Source organism: Heptranchias perlo, chromosome 5 (assembly GCF_035084215.1).
Source record: "Heptranchias perlo isolate sHepPer1 chromosome 5, sHepPer1.hap1, whole genome shotgun sequence".
Classification (NCBI taxonomy): domain Eukaryota; kingdom Metazoa; phylum Chordata; class Chondrichthyes; order Hexanchiformes; family Hexanchidae; genus Heptranchias; species Heptranchias perlo.
This window is the reverse complement of record NC_090329.1, coordinates 50570250-50593281: the sequence shown is the minus strand read 5'-3', so window position 1 is coordinate 50593281 and position 23032 is coordinate 50570250. Positions and strand designations below refer to the sequence as shown.

At 43.4% G+C, this 23032-nt stretch overlaps 1 protein-coding gene across 12 annotated transcripts in view; it reads right to left on the bottom strand.

Moving 5' to 3' along the window:
• The window catches only part of LOC137321736 (pumilio homolog 2), a 114975-nt gene that overhangs the window by 55467 nt on the left and 36476 nt on the right, over nucleotides 1-23032 (bottom strand). For all 12 annotated transcript variants that reach the window (XM_067984335.1, XM_067984325.1, XM_067984324.1 and 9 more), the window contains 2 exons: nucleotides 17230-17335; nucleotides 5125-5312 (listed from right to left, as the gene is read on the bottom strand). In XM_067984335.1, the coding sequence (XP_067840436.1) occupies nucleotides 5125-5312; nucleotides 17230-17335 (294 nt within the window). The remainder of the gene's footprint in view (nucleotides 1-5124; nucleotides 5313-17229; nucleotides 17336-23032) is intronic.

The window sequence follows — 23032 nt, the reverse complement described above, 5'->3', positions numbered from 1 at the left end:
AGACATCCACTTTCCATCTATACACCAGGCCACCAAAGGAAGGCAGCAGTAAAGAATATACTGAGAATGACGATATGCACACTTTTCCCCCATAATACATTCCTCCTCATTACTGTCAAGATTCAGCCTCTTATTTTTAAGCCACGCTTGAAAAGTCCAAAATAAACCTAGAAAACCCAGAAATGTTTTTGAAAATTAAAACCGAAAGCAAGGAGTTTCACAACAATCATGCAGCTATCAAGAGGCAAACTTCTTCATAGTGCACACCTTGACAGCCCTTAAGGATACTTATTTACACTGCTGCATATATGAAATAGTGAACAGAAAACAAGTTGCTCAAATTCTTAATTTTTGAGTTATTTTCTTCCTATCCAGGATCCCTCTCATGCTATACATTATTTCCCAACAAAAGGATAGCAGACTTTGCCGTTATGAACTGATTGCCAGATGTGCAAAATATGGGTGGGTTAACTTGCTCTCAGATTTTCCAAACATCCTTTGAGAAGTGCCTTGAATCTCAACCAAGATCAAGAACTCATCCTGAGCCACAGAATTCACATCCTACAACTCTTGCAGGACAATGCATTAATGCATCAGTTTTTGGTCTCTTTGCCTTCATTAAAATCTTCTGCTTACAACAAAACTATCACAAGCACACAGCAGGACTGATGCACCATCTCATCGGATAGGGGTCTCCTGATACAGGCAGGAGAACGTATGAATTAACTAATCACTATTGATCCTCTTAAGGTCAAGAGCAATCTGCATTTATATAGTGCCTTTAACACAGAAAAACACTCCAAAACATCCTCACAGAAGGGTAATCAAGAAAAGGAGGAGAAATTAGGAAAGATGTCCAAAGGTTTGGTGAGAGGTGGATTTTACAGAAGAAAGGGACGTGGGTTGGTGGAGGGAATCAGGGAGGAAAGGAGGGAGGGTATCTTGGGGAGAAACTAAAGTGGGGCTGGGGGGGGGGGGGGGGCGGCAACAAACAATAAAGAGTTTAAAGGGGGTGAGAGGGATGGAACAGAGTGCAGTCCTCAAAGGAAAAAGATGCCAGGAATAGAGGGAGACACCAAGGTGTAACTGGGCCATACCGCCACGGTGGCAGTTTCGATGGAGCAGATGCTGGGAAGTATAGCCAGGCAGGGAGGTTTCAGTCGGGGACAAAGTGTCCCCACCTGTGAGCCAACTTTCAGTCAAAGTCCGGATGTAAATGTAAGTGAACAAGATAGTCTGCAGAGAAATGCGGAGAGGAGCGGCAACAGTTAGTTTGCTGGCAGAGTCCAAAGAGGCAGTGGTGAGTGGGATGGGAAGGAGCTTGGAGAGGTTAACCCCCAGGCAGCATGCTGAGTGGGCAGATTGGCCACACAAGACGACATGGCAGTTGGGGGGGTCACTCGATGGGATCTTTGCACAATGCCAAGAGAGGCAAAGAGGATAACTGTGGGCTTATTCAAAGGGGATTTAAGCCTGGGATGGTCACAGGAGAGTAGGAAGGCAAAAGAATAGTGATGGTTCGGGATAGGGCTTAGGGGAAGCGAAGTACTAGAGAGCAGAGAAATGAAAGTCGCATGTCTACGGTGACAGGAAGGAAAGGAGCGAGGAGCCTGAGAGAAAAAAAAAATCAAGTAATGGATTTTGATACGGAGTGGCAGCCAAAATGTAGACGCAAATGGACACAGAGGGAATGCAAAGTTGTATCAAGAATTGAAGCATTTCAAAACATTACACCTAATTGTATAGGCACTGTGCAAAGAATCATTTAAGACAAGAAAGGGGAAGAACAAGAATGCCAAACTTAATTCCAAAATCTCACATCATACAACAGTTTATTCTCAAATTGAATATACATTTTATTTGACATTTCCCATGCATAAAAAATCAGTTAGTTTACTACCAGTGAACCATATTAATATTATTACTGAGACTTCGATTGTTCTTCCTACAGACTTGTGCATGGCTTCTCTTACACATGACCCAAGAAATACACTAGATACCTTATTTTTAAAAAAGTAAACTACAACTAATTATAATTTCTATTTATGTTGATTTTAATCTAAACTGTGCATCCTGATAGGATACAAAGCTAGATTGTAGCAGAACTTTAAAAAGCTATTGGAATGTTGAGTTTTATGTCAAGAGGTATAGAATATAAAAGTTTAGACGTAATGATGTACAGATATAAACCCTAAAGTACTGGGTACAGTTTTGGGCTTCACTCCATGGGATGGACGTAGAGAGGGTACAGTGTAGATTCACTAGGATGTTACCTGATATGAGGATATATAAATACAAAGAAAGACTTGAAAAATTGGGACAGTTTCCTTTAGAACAGAGGAGATTAAAAGGTGATTTGATAGAGCTGTTTGAAATTATGAAGGAATGAGAGTAGACAGGGACAAATTATTTCCAGTAAATGGGGGGCCTAGAACATGGGAACATAGATAGATTTGAATCATACAGTACAGGAGGAGATTCGGCCCATTGTGCCTGTACTGATTCTTTGAAAGAATCAGTACAGGCACAATTAGTTCCTCTCCCCTGCTCTTTCCCAATAGCCCTACAAATTTTTTCTTTTCAAGTATATATTCAATTCCCTTTTGAAAGTTACTACTGAATCTGCTTTCACCACTCTTTCAGGCAGTGCATTCCAGATCGTAACAACTCGCTGCATGAAAAAATTTCTCATCTTCCCCTGCTTCCTTTGGCAATTATCTTAAATCTGTGCCCTCTGGTTACTGACCCTTCTGCTACAGGAAACAGTTTCTCCCTGTTTACACTGATCAAAACCCATCATGATTTTGAACACCTCTATTAAATCACCCCTTAACCTCTCTGTTCTAAGGAGAGCAACCCCAAGCTTCTCTAGTCCCTCCACGTAACTGAAATCCCTGGTACCATTCCAGTAAATCTCCTCTGCACCCTCTCTAAGGCTTTGACGTCCTTCCTAAAGTGTGGTGTCCAGAATTGGACACAAAACTCCAGCTGGGACTTAACCAATGATTTATAAAGGATTAGCATAACTTCCTTGCTTTTGTTCTCTAGCTTCTATTTATAAAGCCATGGATCCCGTATGCTTTTTTAACAGCCTTATCAACTAGTCCTGCCACCTTCAAAGATTTGTGTATGTGAACCCCAGGTCTCTCTGTTCCTGCACCCCTTTTAAAATTGTGTCATTTAGTTTATTATTACCAATGTAAGAGATTTAGGACAGAGGAACTTTTTTTTTTTTTTTACAGAGGGTTGAGAGGCTGTGGGATGCACTGTTAGTGATTGAAGCAGAGGCTACATCAACATTTAAGAACATAATAGATAGGTGGTTGAAGGAAAGCGGAATAAACACATATGGGAACAGAGCAGACAAAGGGGATTAGGACCACTGGTAATATGGAAGATAAACAGCAGCATGGACTGGTTGGGTCGAACGGCCTGTTTCTGTGTTGTTATTTCTATGTAACATCCAGAGATGAAGTTGATGCTAAACTTGTGTCGTGTATATCTAGTGTTATAGCCCAACCCGATTCTGAAGCAAAGCAGGCATTATTCTTTGGTGATTCTCATTCCACTGTTCTGGTGTCAGACTGGGCTCTACCTATGGATTCAGGCTGTAGTTACACTGTAACCGTAATATCCATGGAAACTTTACCCCGTTACTACAGATGTAGTATAAAGTGCACCCTATGTTGTTTTAATTCCTCAATTAATTAATGGCTCAATTCCTCCAAGTTACTTTTCCAATATCAACAGCATTCATTGTTTAAACAAACGAGCAGGAAAAAGTAAAAATCATAATTCTTGAACAGTTTAATTTTTAAACGAGTATTGATGAGGTTCACTTCAAGACAGGATTTAATGCAACCAGGCTTTGCCACCAGTGATGGGGTTTAGGTAACAGGAAGATACACAGGGTCAGACTCAGTGAAGCAAAGTGTTCAAGGGGGCTGGGGAATCTAGGGTTGGCGGAGGCCGTGAAGGGATTTAAAGATGAGGGCAAGGATTTTAAATTAAACTTAAGGCACTGGGGTACCGGGAGTCAACAGAGGTCAGCAAGGACAGGGACGATTGGCAAGCGGACCTCAGTGTAGGACAGAATACATGCAGCAAAATTTGACAAGTTTATAATAGGGTGGAGGATGGGAGGTTTGTAAGGAGATCATAAGAGTATTCAAATCTGGAGGTGAGAAGAGCTTGTATAAGAGTTTCAGCAGTGGAGAGGCTGTGGCATGTAATGCTGCAGAAGTGGAATTAAGTGGTGTTTGTGATGGAGAGGATACGAGGTCTGAAACTCAACTTGGGGTCAAACTGGATGAAGAGGTTGCAAACAGACTAGTTTAGGCTATGAGCTTGGCCGTGGGTTTTGGAATTAGTGGCTAGGGAGAAAAGTTTGTGATAAGGACTGAAGATGATGGCTTCAGTTTTGCCAAAGTTGAGCTGGAAGAAATTATGACTCATCTAAGACAGGATGTTGGACAAGCAGTCTGACAGCAAAAAGGGAAGTGATGGAGAGAGAGCGCGAGCTGGGTGCCATCAGCATACATGTGGAAGCGGATTCCAGGTCTGGAAATGATATCGCCAACGTGCAGCATGTGGATGAAAAGGCCAAGAATAGATTGCTAAGGGACTCCAGCGATGATGCAGGTGAGGGGAGAGAAACCATCGCTGGAGATGTTCTGACTAGTTTTGGTCAGGTAGGAATGGAACTATCAGGTACAGTTCCACTGAGCGCTGGATGACAGAGAAGAGGTTGCAGGAGGATGACACTTTCAATCATGTTAAACACTGCAGAGACACCGAAGGATGAGGAGGAATAAAGCACCACCGTAACTACAAGCACTTGCATATCTGAATATTTGCTTCCATATTCAAAATGCTATAAAGCACATGGTCTCCAGTGCACTTCGGATACCTACATATAAAACTTGGCATTTTAATAATTCACAGAAGTTTACTTCCCCAAATGTCTCACAAAATGCAAGCTTTATCTCAAAAGTAAAACTACTGTGCAAAGTTACCAGTCAGATATGAATATACTGAAGGTTGACAATTAAGACAACTTAAATTAGTCTTTCACAATATGCATATATTTATATAAATCAAATTAATTGTAGGCTAGTTACTTACAAATGGTCCTTTCCTAAAACGAGTATCCAGTTTATCCCCGGGTGATGATCTTAAGACATACTCCACCATGCTTACTCCTAGGCCACCACTTTCAGAACGGGGAGACAGAACAGAGCTGACTTCATTGTTGCCATGAAAACCTTGCCCAGGTCTCCTCTGAACCATGATGGGCTGTGACACAGTGTGATCTGGGTAATAGAATAAATGCAAAAATTAGGTTAACTTTTGTGTTCATGTGTTCTGGGAACAAAACAATTAAAATTAATTAATTCGTAGATTTATTTAAGTTCTACAAGAAACTAGCAGAGCTACTAAAAGATTGATGTAGGTCTTATAGGAATCCCAAATCCGTGCCCATCTTTCCCGCAACTCCATGTTTGAATCCCTCCAATGAGGTTTCCGTCCCTGCCACAGTTCTAAAACCACCCTTATCAAAGTCACAAACGACAGCCTGTGCCTGTGACCATGGTAAACTAACCCACCTCATCCTTCTCGACCTGTCTGCAGCCTTTGACGTGGTTGACCACACCACCCTCCTCCAACGTCTCTCCTCCGTCATCCAGCTGGGTGGGACTGCCCTCGCCTGGTTCCATTCTTACCTAACCCGTCGTAGCCAGAGAATCACCTGCAATGGCTTGCTTCTCTTCCCGCTCCCGCACTGTTACCTCTGGAGTCCCCCAGGGATCTATCCTCGACCCTCTATTTCTCATCTACATGCTGTGCCTCGGCAACATCATCCGAAAACACGTCAGATTCCACATGTACACTGATGACACCCAGCCCTACCTCACAACCACCTCTCTTGACCCCTCCATTGTCTCTCATTTGTCACACTGCTTGTCCAGCATCCAGTACTGGATGAGCAAAAATTTCCACCAACTAAATATTGGGAAGACTTTTGTCGCCACCGACGCCAGCCCTCTCCCTGGCCACTGTCTGAGGCTGAACCAGGCCGTTCGCAACTTTGGTGTCCTATTTGACCCCAAGATGAGCTTTCGATCACATATCCACTCCATCACCAAGACTGACGATTTCCTCCTCTGTAACATCGCCCATCTCCGCCTCTGCCTCAGCTCATCTGTTGCTGAAACTCTTATCCATGCCTTTGTTATCTCTAGACTCAACTATTCCAATGCTCTCCTGGCTGGCCTCCCATCTTCCACCCACCATAAACTTGAGTTCATTGAAAACTCTGCTGCCCGCATCCTAACTCGCACCAAGTCCCGTTCTCCCATCATACCTGTGCTCGCTGACTTACATTGGCTGCCGGTTTAGGAACGCCTCGATTTTAAAATTTTCATTCTTGTTTTCAAATCCCTCCATGGCCTCGCCCCTCCCTCTCTCTGTAACCTCCTCCAGCCCTACAACCCTCTAAGATCTCCGCGCTCCCCCAAGATCTTCTCCAATTCTTGCCTCTTGCGCATCCCCGACTTTAATCGCTCCACCATTGGCGGCCATGCCTTCAGCTGCCTAGGCCCTAAAGCTCTGGAATTCCCTCCCTAAACCTCTCTGCCGCTCTACATCTCTCCTCTCCTTTAAGTCACTCCTTGAAACCTACCTCTTTGACCAAGCTTTTGGTCACCTGTCCTAACACCTCCTTGTGTGGCTCAGTGACAAATTTAGTTTGATAACGCTCCTGTGAAGCGCCGTGGGTTGTTTTACTACGTTAAAGGCAAGTTGTTGTTGTTGATCCTGATAGGGACAGATAATTTGGATGCAAGCAGCCTCTTTGACTTGAATTGTGAGTATAGAACAAGATGAAAGATTTTTTTTTCTTAAGAGTGGCAGAAATGTGGAACAAAAAGAACCTGGATATTTATTTTGGGCACAAATGAGAATGAAGGTGACAGGATGAATGGACAGAGATAATCAAATTGCACTTTGTGTTCTGTGTAGTGCGATGCTGGAGTTGGGTGAAGTGTGAACAATGTTCATGGAAGCCAGGTCCACAAAGACAATTAAGTACACAAATTCTAGAAATCTGAAATAAAACCTGAAGATTCTGGAAATGCACAGTGACACAGTCGTCAGGCTTTGAAAGAGAAAGATGGGCTAGCATTTTGGGTTTACCCTTATTGTTACAGCATTTTGTTTTTGTTTCCAAAATGAAAGATGAGATGAGGGAAAGAATTAATGTTCTGGAATTCTGGCTTGGTTACCTTTGGGGATTAATTGTAAACAATTTTACAACACCAAGTTATAGTCCAGCAATTTTATTTTAAATTCACAAGCTTTCGGAGACTTCCTCCTTCCTCAGGGATTAAGGAGTAGGTATGCAGAATTTTCCCTCATGACATTAAACAGAAGAGGCTGAATCCATAACAGAGTAAATAGCGCACATTTATGGAAGGAGCAATCTTGATGGCCTTTTCACGTTCCATGCTTGTGATATGGAGCAACTAAAATTTACTAAAAGTAAATTCCTAGTAATTTTTGCCATATTGAATTTAAAAGGCTACCAGTATTTTATAAAATTGAAATGACAAACATTTACTACAACTTATAGCAAAATATTCCACGGCACAGAAGATAACACCAAGCAGGAAGCAGTAAAGTTAGAAAGGCAGCCAAAAGGATGGTTAAAGATACAAGTTTTCCTGAAGCTACTGAAAGATGAGAGAGAGGTAGCAAGGTGAAGTACTTTAGGAAAAAAGTTTCAAAAAGTTCAGAGGCATGGTATTAGAAGAATAATGATGGTAGAGCAGGGGAAGAGAGTATTAGTTCATTAAAATAGTCACACAGTAAAACTGCGATCGGATTAATTTTCAGCTGTCAAGAGGCAAGTCACAAGGATTTTTATTAAGAACTTTTACTGGAATTCTCTTTTAAACTGAAATTTTTAGAAATTCATCAAGAGGAAATCCTATCCAAACACACAAAAACAGAATTCTTTAATGTTATTGCACCTTCATATTAAACAGACAATTTCAACCTTATTACAGTGAATCGATATTTCCTTTTTTTTTTTGGTGAGCCACAATCCCAAGAACTTGCTTGATGACTGCCCTCATGAACCCTCTCCAATCTGATGAACCACTGAACGGTGCGATGCAGGCCTCTACTCATTATTCGCCACAATGATCTCTTGATCGCAACCAGGCCTACACTGCTGAGTTGAGACCACTTTGCCTCAGGAGACGAAGATGGCCTGCCATCCTGAACCACTTAAAGGAAACTAATAGCTGCCTAAATAATGGCACCGATGGAGGCCTGGATGCTGGTCTCCAGCCACTCTTCTCTGGCAGAAGAGGTGCAAGGCAAACAAGGTGAAGGAGATGCGTCAATGCCAGGTTCATCAGCCGCACTCACAAGACAGTCCAGAATGTCACCCGAGCACAACGCAACGCCATCAACGCTCTCAAGACCAACCGCAACATCGTCATCAAACCAGCGGACAAAGGAGGAGCCATTGTCATACAGAACAGAACGGACTATAGCAAAGAAGCATACAGACAACTGGACAACCAGGAACACTACAGACAGTTACCCGCAGATCCGACCAAAGAACACACCCACCAGCTCAACAAACTGATCAAGACCTTCGATCCAGACCTTCAAAGCATCCTACGCGCTCTCATCCCACGTACTCCCCGCGTGGGAGACTTCTACTGCCTCCCAAAGATACACAAAGCCAACACACCCGGACGTCCTATCGTATCAGGCAACGGAACCCTGTGTGAGAACCTCTCTGGATACGTCGAGGGCATCCTGAAACCCATCGTACAGGGAACCCCCAGCTTCTGTCGCGACACTACAGACTTCCTACAAAAACTCAGCAACCACGGACCAGTTGAACCAGGAACACTTCTCACCACGATGGACGTCTTGGCACTCTACACCAGTATCCCCCACGATGACGGCATCGCTGCAACAGCCTCAGTACTCAACACCAATAGCCAATCTCCAGACGCCATCCTACAACTCATCCGCTTCATCCTGGATCACAATGTCTTCACCTTCGATAACCAGTTCTTTACCCAAACACACGGAACAGCCATGGGGACCAAATTCGCACCCCAATACGCCAACATTTTCATGCACAAGTTCGAGCACGACTTCTTCACTGCACAGGACCTCCAACCAACTCTATACACCAGATACATCGACGACATTTTCTTCCTATGGACCCACGGCGAAGAATCACTGAAGAGACTACACGATAACATCAACAAGTTCCATCCCACCATCAAACTCACCATGGACTACTCCTCAGAATCGGTTTCTTTCTTGGACACACGAATCTCCATCAAAGACAGGCAGCTCAGCACCCCACTCTACCGCAAGCCCACGGACAACCTCACGATGCTCCACTTTTCCAGCTTCCACCCCAACCACGTCAAAGAGGCCATCCCCTATGGACAGGCCCTACGAATACACAGGATCTGCTCAGACGAGGAGGAACGCGATGGACACCTAAAGACGCTGAAAGACGTCCTCGTAAGAACGGGATATGACGCTCGACTTGGCGATCGACAGTTCCGACGGGCCACAGCGAAGAATCGCATAGACCTCCTCAGAAGACAAACACGGGACGCAACCAACAGAGTACCCTTCGTCGTCCAGTACTTCCCCGGAGCGGAGAAACTACACCATGTTCTCCGCAGCCTTCAACATGTCATCGATGACGACGAACACCTCGCTAAGGCCATCCCCACGCCTCCACTACTCGCCTTCAAACAGCCACCCAACCTCAAACAGACCATCGTTCGCAGCAAATTACCCAGCTTTCAGGAGAACAGCGTCCACGACACCACACAACCCTGCCACGGCAACCTCTGCAAGACATGCCAGATCATCGACACGGATACCACCATCACACGAGAGGACACCACCCACCAGGCACATGGTTCATACTCGTGACTCGGCCAACGTTGTCTACCTCATACGTTGCAGGAAAGGATGCCCCAGAGCATGGTACATTGGCGAGACCATGCAGACACTACGACAACGGATGAACGGACACCGCGCAACAATCGCCAGACAGGAGGGTTCCCTCCCAGTCGGGGAACACTTTAGCAGTCAAGGACATTCAGCCACCGATCTTCGGGTAAGCGTTCTCCAAGGCGGCCTTCGAGACACACGACAACGCAAAATCGTCGAGCAGAAGTTGATAGCCAAGTTCCGCACCCATGAGGACGGCCTCAACCGGGATCTTGGGTTCATGTCACGCTGCACGTAACCCCACCAGCAAAAGGGGAAAAAAAGTTATCTGTTTTTAATACTCTCTCTCTCTCTCTGCCATTTGGGTCTCTTTCTCTCTGTCTGTGTAATTGACACAATGTATATTCAGTGTACTGGGACGTACTGTTCTCCGTGACTGGCCTGTTTGAACACCAACGACACCTTTTGATTGGTGTGATGGTGTCCCAGCCTAATATAAGATATGCGATTTGAGAACCTTTCACTCATTCACCTGACGAAGGGGATAATCTCTGAAAGCTTGTGATTTTAAAATAAAATTGTTGGACTATAACCTGGTGTTGTAAGATTCCTTACATATTTCTGTGGCAGTTGGGCTATTGTGCAAGTGAAGACAATGCAAATTTGAACTGACTAGCAAGAGTTTAATCTCAAACTGTGACAGGGCAGTGGAGTATGAACTGCCAAGTGTGTGGATTTTAGCCTCAGCGGGATTCAACCTGAAAAAAAGTTAAGCCTTGAAATGAAATTGGCCTAAAATTACACTTGAGGGGATAAACTACTAATTTCTCCTGTTTTATTTCATTAAACTTTTAAAGAGAAACAAGTTTAGTATGGGAGAACCAGCTGAAGCCTATGATGTGTTTTACCAACGTGGGAGGTCCTGGAGGACCACATGTGCAGCAAATGTTTCTGACTGCTTGTAGTTGAATTCAAGGTTTCCAACCTCAAGGAGCAGCTGGCAGCACTCTCTCACATGCAGGAGACTTAAATGTCCTTGGAATGCACATTCCAGGAGGTCACACCACAGGTAAAGTGAACTAGTGTGGAACTGGATGCACCAGTATAGGAAGGGGAGACAAAGGTAGTGCAAGGATCTTCTGACAGTGTTGAGTTGACAAACAGGTAGTCAGCCTGTGACAGGGACAAAACTCGGAAGAGAGAAACTATGAGCAAAACCACAGTATCGTGGAATGAGCAGTTACCAAAGAGCAATGCCTGAAGTGTAGAAATGTTGTAGTTATAGGAGATTCCATAGTCAAGAAATAGACAATACTTTTGCAGTTGCAAAGGAGAGTTCTGAATGGTGTGCTGCCTCCCAGGTGCCATCTTCTTAAACCCCTCTCCTCTGCCCTCGACTCCAACGAAAAGTGCGAGGAGCTCATGGACTTCTTTGTCAATAAGATTGAGACCATCCGTTCAGCTGCCTCCGCCGCTTCTCTCCCTTCCCTTAGCCCACCAAGCCAAACTTCCCCCAAGGTTCACCCCTGCCCTATCCATGAACTTGCATCTTTCTCTAGTTTCTCTCCTATCTCCCCATATGCCCTCTCCAAGCTCATCTTGACCATGAGATCAACCTCCTGCTCCCTCAACCCTATTTCCACCAAACTGCTGACTACCCAACTTCCCTTCCTGGCCCCCATGTTAGCTGATATTGTTAACGGTTCCCCCTCACCTTATTAGCCGTCATTACCCCCTCCTCAAAAACCCACCCTTGACCCCTCTGTCCTTGCAAACTATCGACCAATCTCCAACCTCCCTTTCCTCTCCAAAGTCCGTGAATGTGTTGTCACCTCCCAAATCTGTGTCCATTTTTCCTGTAACTCCATGTTTAAATCCCTCCAATCACATAACACCCTATGTGGCTGTGACCATGGTAATTTTTTTTTTCCGTTCATGGGATGTGGGCGTCGCTGGCATTTATTGCCCATCCCTAATTGCCCTTGAGAAGGTGGTGGTGAGCCGCCTTCTTGAACCACTGCAGTCCGTATGGTGAAGGCTCTCCCACAGTGCTGTAAGGAAGGGAGTTCCTGGATTTTGACCCAGCGACGATAAAGGAATGGCGATATATTTTCAACTTGGGATGGTGTGTGACTTGGAGGGGAACGTGCAGCAGGTGGTGTTGTTCCCATGTGCCTGCTGCCCATGTCCTTCTAGGCGGTAGAGGTCGCGGGTTTGGGAGGTGCTGTCGAAGAAGCCTTGGCGAGTTGCTGCAGTGCATCCTGTGGATGGTACACGCTGCAGCCACAGTGCGCCGGTGGTGATGGGAGTGAATGTTTAGGGTGATGGATGGGGTGCCAATCAAGCGGGCTGCTTTGTCCTGGATGGTGTTGAGCTTCTTGAGTGTTGTTGGGAGCTGCACTCATCCAGGCAAGTGGAGGGTATTCCATCACACTCCTGACTTGTGCCTTGTAGATGGTGGAAAGGCTTTGGGGAGTCAGGAGGTGAGTCACTCGCCGCAGAATACCCAGCCTCTGACATGCTGTTGTAGCCACAGTATTTATATGGCTGGTCCAGTTAAGTTTCTGGTCAATGGTGACCCCCAGGATGTTGATGGTAATGCCGTTGAATGTCAAGGGGAGGTGGTTAGACTCCCTCTTGTTGGAGATGGTCATTGCCTGGCACGAATGTTACTTGCCACTCTTCAGCCCAATCCTGGATGTTGTCTAGGTCTTGCATGTGGGCACGGACTGCTTCGTTATCTGCAAATGGAACTGAACACACTGCAATCATCAGCAAACATCCCCAATTCTGACCTTATGAGGGAGGGAAGGTCATTGATGAAGCAGCTGAAGATGGTTGGGCCTAGGACGCTGTCCTGAGGAACTCCTGCAGCAATGTCCTAGGGCTGAGATGATTGGCCTCCAACAACCACTACCATCTTCTTTTGTGCTAGTTATGACTCCAGCCACTGGAGAGTTTTCCCCCTGATTCCCATTGACTTCAATTTTACTAGGGCTCCTTGGTGCCACACTCGGTCAAATGCTGCCTTGATGTCAAGGGCAGTCACTCTCACCTCACCTCTGGAATTCAGCTCTTTTGTCCATGTTTGGACCATGGCTGTAATGAGGTCTGGAGCCGAGTGTCCTGGTGGAACCCAAACTGAACATCGGTGAGCATGTTATTGGTGAGTAAGTGCCGCCTGATAGCACTGTCGACGACACCTTCCATCACTTTACTGATGACTGAGAGTAGACTGATGGGGCAGTAATTGGCCGGATTGGATTTGTCCTGCTTTTTGTGGACAGGACATACCTGGGCAATTTCCACATTATCAGGTAGATGCCAGTGTTGTAGCTGTACTGGAACAGTTTGGCTAGAGATAAGCTATCCCTCCTCATCCTTCTCAACCTGTCTGCAGCCTTTGACACGGTTGACCACACCGTCCTCCTCCAATACCTTTCCTTCGGCATCCAGCTGTTTTTTTGGGGGGGCGGGGGGGGAGGGGGAAGGAGAGAAACTGTGATCGCTTGGTTCTCTCTTATCTATCTAGTTGTAGCCTGAGAATTACTTGCAATGACTTCTGTTCCCGCTCCCGCACCATTACCTCTGGAGTCCCCCAAGGATCTATCCTTGGCCCCCTCCTATGTCTCATCTACATGCTGCCACTGGGCGACATCATCTGAAAACATAACGTCGGATTCCACATGTACGCTGACGACATCCAGATCGACCTCACCACCACCTCTCTCGACCCCTCCACTGTCTCTCGTTTGTCACATTGCTTGTCCGACATCCAGTGCTGGATGAGCAAAATTATCCTTCAACTAAATATTGGGACGACCGAAGCCATTGTCTTTGCTCACCACCGCAAACTCCGTTCCCTAGCCACCAATTCCATCCCTCTCCCTGGCCACCATCATCAAGAACACCTACTTCCACCTCCGTAACATCGCCCGTCTCTGTTCCTGCCTCAGCTCATCTGCTGCTGAAACCCTCATCCACGCCTGTTACCTCTAGACTTGACTATTCCAATGCTCTCCTGGCTTGCCTCCCATCTTCCACTCTTCATAAACCTGAGTTCATCCAAAATTCTGCTGCATGTATCGTAACTCGCACCAAGTCACGTTCTCCCATCACCCCTGTGCTTAATGACCTACATTAGCTCCCGGTCCAGGAACGCCTTAATTTTTAAATTCTCATCCTTGTTTTCAAATCCCTCCACGGCCTCGCCCCTCCCTATCTCTACAACTTCCTCCAACTCTACATGATCTCTGCGCTCCTCCAATTCTTGCCTCTTGCGCATCCCCGATTTTAATTGCTCCACCATTGATGGCCGTGCCTTCAGCTGCCTAGGCCCTAAGCTCTGGAATTCCTTCCCTAAATCTCTCCGCCTCTCTATCCTCTTTAGGACGTTCCTTAAAACCTACTTCTTCGACCAAGCTTTTGGTCACCTGTCCTAATAGCTCCTTATGTGGCTCGGTGTCAAATTTAGTTTGATAACGCTCCTGTGAAGGGCTTTGGGACATTTTACTACGTTAAAGGCGCTATATAAATGCAAGTTGTTGTTGCCAAGATAAGCGATATCAAGCAGCGGGTGCAAAAGATTTTGAAGAGAGAAAGGCAACAGCAGCAATCATAGTTAATGTTGGAACCAATTACATTAGAAGAAATAGAATTTGGGTTCCCTAAAGGGAGTTTTAGTAATTAGCAGATGGATTAAAGAGCAAAACTTCCAGAGTGTTAATCTCAGGATTACTCCTGATGCCATTTACAAATCACATTAGGAACAGTAAAATAAGGGAGTTAAATATGCAGCTGGAGAGATGGCGTAGGAGGGAAGGGCTCAGATTCCGGAGACATAGAACCCGTTCTGGGGGTGGAGTGGCCAGTACAGGATGGACGGGTTTCATCTGAACAAGGCTGAGACCAATATCCTTGCTGGAAACCTAACTAGTGCTGTGGGGGAGGTTTTAAACTATTAAGGTGGAGGATCAGAAAAAAAAATAAGATAAGGAAGCAGAAAGGAGCACAAAAAAATGGACAAGGAATATAGAAAAGATAAGAGAAAAACAAATCAAAAGGAGGATGCAGGGAAATGAATATAATTGCCAAACAGAGAGTAAAATGGGTGAGCAAACAAATCATTTTGGAGAATACAAAATAACAGCATTAACAGAAACATGATTTAGCCTAGGGTAGTACTGAGGGCTACATTTTCCTGATTACAAAATATTCAGGAGGAATACAATAGGATAAAAGGGGTGGTGGTGGTGTTAGTAAAGGATTGCATTACAGATTCCCGACACTAGTCCAAGATTGCAGCTCCACTGCAATGAATGGAGCCGATCCAGGATGTACTGAACTGAACAAAAATACACTCAACCTGGGCTTTTCTTCCCCCTTAAGGCCAATGTTAAGACAATTCCCAGCAAATTCCGAAACCACTATAAACCAGTATTACAGATATTATAAAAACAGAGCTCTTTTAAGCTTTAAACACAAATTTATATCACCTGTGATACAGTATTTTGAACATCTGGCAACTAAGAATATGGTGAAATTTTGGAAAGGAATCTGCACGGTTACAAAATTACTATTTTATTAAGAGTAAAAGCTTGTATAAGTGAGCACAGCATATATTTTTTCTTTTAATTCTATGTAAAAATATACTTTTTAGAAGCCAGATTAGACAGTGAACATATGGGACTGGTGGCTATTTCTCACGCTGCAATAAGAATTTTCAGATAAATTTATTTTAATTTAAAATTGAAAGACAAGGCCGATTTGCTATATCAAAGAAAAATGACTTGATAAGATACGGCTCTTCGGCCTTCAAAAAGAGACGCCTTAAGAATGGTCTTACAGATGTGTGCAGGGTACTTGATAGAATTGAGAAAATAAATCCAATACTTTCAGTGCAGGAGGGCAAGAGAGCACAGGTTCAGGATTGTAAAAGGAAAATCTAGGACGGACATTGGAACTATTTCTTTATCCAGGTACTGATTAACTGTTTGCCAGGAAGAGTGGTTCAGCACAGAGTACAGGACTCATTTATGAAATAGCTAGATGCCGTAATGGGAAGATGGTGGTCTTGTTATTCTGGAAGGACAAAATCAAATGTGAAGATCTTTGATCAGAATAGGCTTCTTAGTATGCAGGGGAGGTTGGGTGGGTGGGGGGGGGGGGGGGAAGAGAGAAAAGAGAAGAGAAAGAGATGAGCATGAGAGAGGATAGAACGCAGAATGGATTTCTTTTATGCACTAAGAGTAAACAAGCAAAGTACTACTGAAGAGTGAAATGTAAATGTTTTATACAAGCTAGCAATTTGTTTAGTTTTTCAGTCCATCAAAAAGGTGGCTCATTGAATTGTTTTACTGAACACATGCTTAATCATTTAACTTTGTTAGAAGTTTTTAAAATGGATGCTAGTGACTACTGTATTATGAACATTAAAGTTAATATTAAATTGAGCTGCATAGTAGCATTAAGATTTTGAAGATTAAAAATGAATGATTGCTGCTTATATTTATCCAACATAGCAGTCAATAAGGCAAATATAATGTTCATAGTAGTAATAGCTGTGTTTAATTTTTATTATAGGTTTTCTTAGTATACATGGTGTTTTTTCAGTTTTCAAGTCTGGAGGAAAAAAAATACATATGAACTCTTGGATCCAGTTATACAATGGCTGAGCAATTGCCCATCCAACTGACAAGTACCCATTTTTTTGCAAATGGCAGATCTTACTCCTTGAATACAAAGAAGTATGCTTATGGTTTTGAAGTACTGTGATCAGAAATGTGAAGAGATTATGGACAATTATTTTTGTCAGGAAACTGAAATGGTCTGTCCTTACAAATGTTATTCTGGAACAACTGTAAAGAACACATAGTAATTACACAATGGCAAGTTAAGTAGCATCTTGAAACTGATTTTACTAGTTTTACCATAACAAAGTACAAAATATACACATGCAAAATTGCATCTTTTTCAACTAGTTAAGCAGTATATTACATTTTTACCCCAGACAATAAGCTATTTGGTTTTAGTAAAGCATACATGTGCTCTTCCTAAATTGTAAACACACAGACACTAAGCAAATCCATCCACATTACTGAAGCAAGTTTTTTGTTTTCTATGCTAGATTTCTATGGCTCTTGAAACTGGTAGTGATGTGAAAATGTTTCTCACAAAAAAGTAAACATTGCAGATTTAAAAAACAATGTTATCAGTGACACTTACGAGATGCTCCCCATGCAGTGTCCCTCCACTCATCTCCTAGGAATATCCCTTTTTGTCCATCTTTAGCTGAATCATCCGATTCCCAGAATTTCTTAGCAGGTAAAAGCTAAAATTAAGGAAATAGTAATTAAATGACAACTACATTAAACAGGTAAACATAGAGAAACAGCAATATTTTTATACAGAAACAACTTGGTAATCACGTGTTGCTAAAAAAAAAATGACCCAACACTTCATTTGTTTTTGATCTCAGTAATCACATGATATACAAACTGGGATGTTTTTCTATTAAACAATGTCATGTCTGCAGAATTTATTCGTCTGTAGCAACTGGGACTGCTTTTGTACTCTGTTATCAGCTAGTTTTATGAAAACTTAAAGCAGTTGCTTTTAATTATTTTCTAACCGGGTTGGTTTCAATTTCAACGTCCATTACATACTAAACACAGTGGTAAGCTGCGAACTAGCATTATGAACTTTTTTTTAAAAAATGAATGCTGTCCTATACTTTTTCATGTTCCCTTTGCTTCAAGTCTCCTCAAGACATTCACCTCCTGTAGCTGACAGATAACCTTGTTCCAGGCGTCAATTAACACAACTTGAATTGGGCACCTGGAGGCAGGGAAGGTAAAATCAGACTGATGACGACTCTCCCCCCTAATATATTTATTACTCTATGGGGAGATACCTGGGCCCAGAAATTCTTGAATCCCACTCCGCCTCTAGAAGTGCAGTGGGACGGGACTCCGGTCTTCTCGAGCTCCCTACCCCACCCCTCCCAAACAAGCCAAACCTACCACCACTTCCCCCCCTGCCCTTTCCCTGAACCCATGTTTCTCTCTAGTTTCTGTTCCATCTCTCCTCATGCCTTCTACGAGTTCATATCCTGCTCCCTTGACTCCATTCCCATTAAACTGACCATCCAACTTCCCTTCGTGGTCCCCATGCCATCTGACAGTGCAAATGGTTTCCTCCCCCAAGTACTGTCACCCTCACTTTTAAAAACCGCCATTTCCCCTCCTCAAAAAACCCACTCTTGACTCCTCTTTTGTTGCAAACTACTGCTCCATCTCCAACCTCCCCTTCCTTTCCAAAGTCCTTGAACGTGTTGTCACCTCCCAAATCAATGCCCTTCATTCCAGCAGCTCCCTGTTTGAATCTCTCCAATCAGGCAGGTTTTCACCAGTTACAGCACTATAACTCTCTAATCTAAGTTACAAATGACTTCCTCTGCGATTGTGACCATGATGCACTATCCCTCAACCACTCAGCAGCCTTCGACATGATCAGCCACATCATCCTCTAATGCCTCCCCACCTCTGTTGTCCAGCTTAATGGGGCTGCCATCACTTGGTTTCACTCTTATTTGTCCAATCATTGTGAGCATCTCCAGTGATGGCTTCTCTTCGCACACCTGCATGGTTAACTTCAGAATCGATCTATCCTTAGCCCACTCCACTTCCACATCTACGTGATGCCCCTTGGCGACATCATCCAAAGACATGGGGTCAGCTTCCACGTGTATGCTGGTGACACCCAGTTCCACCTCTCCACAACCGGTCTCAATCCCTCCACTGCCTCAGTGTTGTCAGACTAACATCCAGTCTTAGATGCACACAATTTCTCGAGGTAAACAATGGCAAGACGGAAACCATCGTCTTTTTCACCCAGCATAAACTTCCTGCCCTTGCCACCAATTCCATCTCCTTCCCTGGTCACTGTCTTAGGCAGACTGTTTGCAACCCCAGCATCCGATTTGACCCTGAGCTGAGCTTCCGCGCCCATACCCTCTCCATCACAAAGAGTACCTATTTCTAGCTATGCCTATACCTCAGCCCAACTGCTGCTGAAATCCTCAACCATGCGTTTGTCACCTCCATGGCTGACTAATGCAATGCTCTCCTGGTCAGCCTTCCATCTCCACCCTCCGTAAATTTCAGCTCATTCTAAACTCTGCTGCCCATACTATATGCTGCACCAATCACCCATCATCTCTGTCTTCACTGAGCTATACTGGCGCTCAGTATCCTAACACCTCAAATTTAAAAATGTCATCTTCTTGTTTAAATCCTTTCATACCTTGTCCCTCCATATCTCTAACCTCCTGCAGGCCTACAAATCCCCCATGACTTCTCCGATGCTCCAACTCTTGTACATCCCCTCTCTCCGTCCCACCACGGATAGATGATGTGTCTTCAGCCATTTAGGCCCCGTGCTTTGGAATTCCCTCCCTAAACCTCTCCACCTTCTTGCCTTTAGGTCACCCCTAATATCTCCTTCTTTGGCTCGGTATCCATTTGTTTGATTGCACTTCTCTGAAGCACTTTGGCAAGTTTTGCTATGTTAAAGGCATTATGTAAATGCACCTTGTTATTGTTGAACTCATTCCCGTAAAGGAATCAAGTAACTCATGAATGTCACTGAAGCAAGTTTCTCATTCCCTTCGTTTGTGGGATAAATGTTGTACTTAAATAGTCTACTATTGAGTATGATCTATTTTCTTTCCACCTTGGCTATATGTAAAACGGTGTTCTCCAATAAGTCAGCCTCTGGCCACGTGTGGCTAACTGGGAATCCAGATGTGGCTAATTGCATTTCTGATTAGTAAATAAAAAATGAGTAATATACGCTGTCATTGGACATGTGATCGCAACATTCATAGCTTATCCATGTTTACTTCAACGCTTTTTTGTGTTTGTTGGTAAGATAAAAAGCAGAGTGCAAGTGCTTTTTGCTTGCTGTGAGTGCTTTACTTCCTTGCTTCCTAAATGATGGTACATGTTTGTTAAGTAAATATATACGTGAAAAACATGCATTTTCTACTAAAATTCGTGCATGTGGCTAAAACGGTGTTGCTGTAGTCTCATCTGTAGTTAGTCAGCAATTACTATTGGACAACACTGGTGTAAAAGAATACACCAATGAATTACTTTGGGTTTTATTTTTCAGCATACAAATGTACCTCGGGGTATTCCACACTCTTTCAATCCAATCAGAATTGAAAAATTTTTAAACGTTTCCCATGCTGGGCTTCAGTAACTACTCCTCAGCACCTTTTTAAAAAAGCTTTGGTAATCTGATGTCCTGAAAAAAGATACCTGAAAATATACCTTAGCAGTTGTAATTCCAGTTACTGCACCCCTTCAAATGCTCCTCCTCCTTCAAAACAGCACTAAACGCTTAATTTCCACCTAGGCATTTTAGGATAAAGTTGTTAATGAATGAATCATTTTTTGGCTATGATTCTATATGAAATTTTAATAGATTAATTCACTGAGGCATTTCTAAAAATGCCTAAGCAGAAGCTATGAAATTAGCAGTACCATTTTGAATGAGGGAGTGAAAGGAATGCAACCAGAAGTTCTATCATATCTGGCAAAAGTACTTTATCAATGGAGGGAGTGTGGGGGGGGGTTCAATCGTATAAATCAAGGAGCTGAGGAAGATATCTGCCTTATATCTCAACTGAAAGACAATGTCAAAAGGAATATGACAAATACCACCACTTTTGTTAGAAAAATAAAAGCTAGAATAGTTTCCTGCAGTATTTCTTCAATTTGTATTTAGCAAAAAGTGTTGCCAATGGTTAATCTAATTTAGATATTGATTTTATGAAAAAATACAAAATTCTAGAATATATAAAAAGTTACAAAGTAAAAAAAGTGAAATCCATAATGAAAACTGGAGACCAAGTGTTATCATCAGGTATTTAGAGTATTAGACTCAAAATGACAGAGATAAACTACCTAACTGCAAGTTGTTGTAGTAACTGATCAGGTCTTCTTCAATCTTTGAATGACTATATAACACCTCCCAAATATATTAGCTCCTGCTTGCATTGCAGCTAAAATGCCTCATAACTATTAATCTCAGTCCTTAGACTGAGCATATTCAGCACAGCTGTATTGGCAGACGTTAGGTATGGGACTTTCAATGACCCAATTATCCAGGTACGGATGGAAATTCTGCATCCTAATGCATTCTACATTTGCTGCAATCAGATATTTGAAAATGCTGGATGGTGAAAAGAGGTTGAAGGGGAAAACCTCAAAAATGATAGATTCGTCAACAAAGTGTACAGTGAAATGTTGACATAGAATTGCCCCATCATAAGTGTTTAAATAGGGTTTTTCCCATTATGACATGTTAACATATGGCCTTCTATAATAAAAATGAGAGTAAATAAGGTTAATGTGTACAGGAACTGTGTGCCATACACATGATTTATATATGTAGAAACATATATTCTTATGGTTTTTGGAAAGAATGCTATGGTATAATTTGTAAATAAAACTAGGAATAAAAATGTCAGCCATTTTTGAAAGCACTTATGTACAGTGCCAGACAGTGATATGCAATGTTGGGTGACTCCTACACAGGCACAACAAAGGTAGCAACCAACTTGCAGACTGTTGAAAATTTGCATCTTCAAAAATTGTTTGGCAAAGCACCACCATTAAATGCAAACTGCTACTCATTGTTCAAAACAACAAATTTTTTTGAGATAGATCAATCCGTGCAAATATTAACCAAGACTGAAGAAATTTTAAATTGCATTCACTGTATGAACCATAGTAAACTTCTGCTTATAGTAAGTAGCAAGAAGGTTTGCTACAATAGCTGTGATATTTGAGCCAATCTGAAAGAACATCTGCAGAAACAAGTAAATAACTTTTATTCAACGGCTGTTTTTTTTAAAAATGGAGCTTACAAGCATTTAGATTTTGACATGGAGATAAAAGGGCATCCGTAAGAAGGACTGAGAATTTATCTCTGCAACATAAAGTGCTGAATATCAGTTCTTAGTTCAGTTTGCCAATGAATACAACAGGATGCATTCTAAATCTAAGCAGACTTCAGGTTTGAACCATGGTGAACGAACCCTTCCCATTATATCCTCTATCCTGCTTGAGGAACTAACACCTGTAGATCAGAGCAGGCGGCCACCTCTTATCAAGTGAACAATCATAGTAATCCAGGAAAAAATTTGTGAGAAGTGGCTAAATAAATTAAACTGAAGTAATCCCCTCTCTCCTCATTAAAAAAAGTATGATGATTGGTATAGGTCAGACATTTGCAAGAAGCAATATTCAATCAATCAGTTTACATAGAAATTACAACACGGAAATAGGCTGTTTGGCCCAACCAGTGCATGTTAGTGTTTATCCTCCACACGAACAGCAGTCTTAATCCCATGTGCCTATATCCCTTCATCCCCTTTCCTTCAACCATCTATCTAACCTATTTTTAAATGTTGACATGGGGCTCAATTTTAAAAGTAAAGGTGGGTTAGGGGCGGAGGGCATTGAAAATTGCCACCATTTCAGACCCGCCCCCAACCCACCCATTTCCATTTTGCACCAGGGCAGGACGAGGGGCGGGGTACCAACCCACTCCCAGGAGGCGGATCAGGCCTTAAAACCTTTTAAGGGGGCTTCAGGCCTCTATTTTTAACTAGTTCCCGATCTCAACCCCGGGGAGCCGGGATTCCCAGGCCTTCTGTTTTACGCATTATGAAAGGAGGCGAGAAGGCCAGAGACTGCATTTAAGTGCCTAGAAAGGCACAGCTTGTGGGCCTGGAGAAACAGGAGCGCTTTCCCCGGGCCCAACAAACCTATCTGCACCGACCCTGACCCTCCCCCTCCGACCTCAACAATCGCAGACCCCCGCGATGACCCCCGATCCCGCTCCCCGTGACTGACCCCCGAACCGAACCCACATGACTCGCAACCCCTGTGCCCAGCTAGGCCCACCCGTGCCCTGTGCCCCCTGTCCGTTCCCCCCACCCAATGCAAACAAAGAC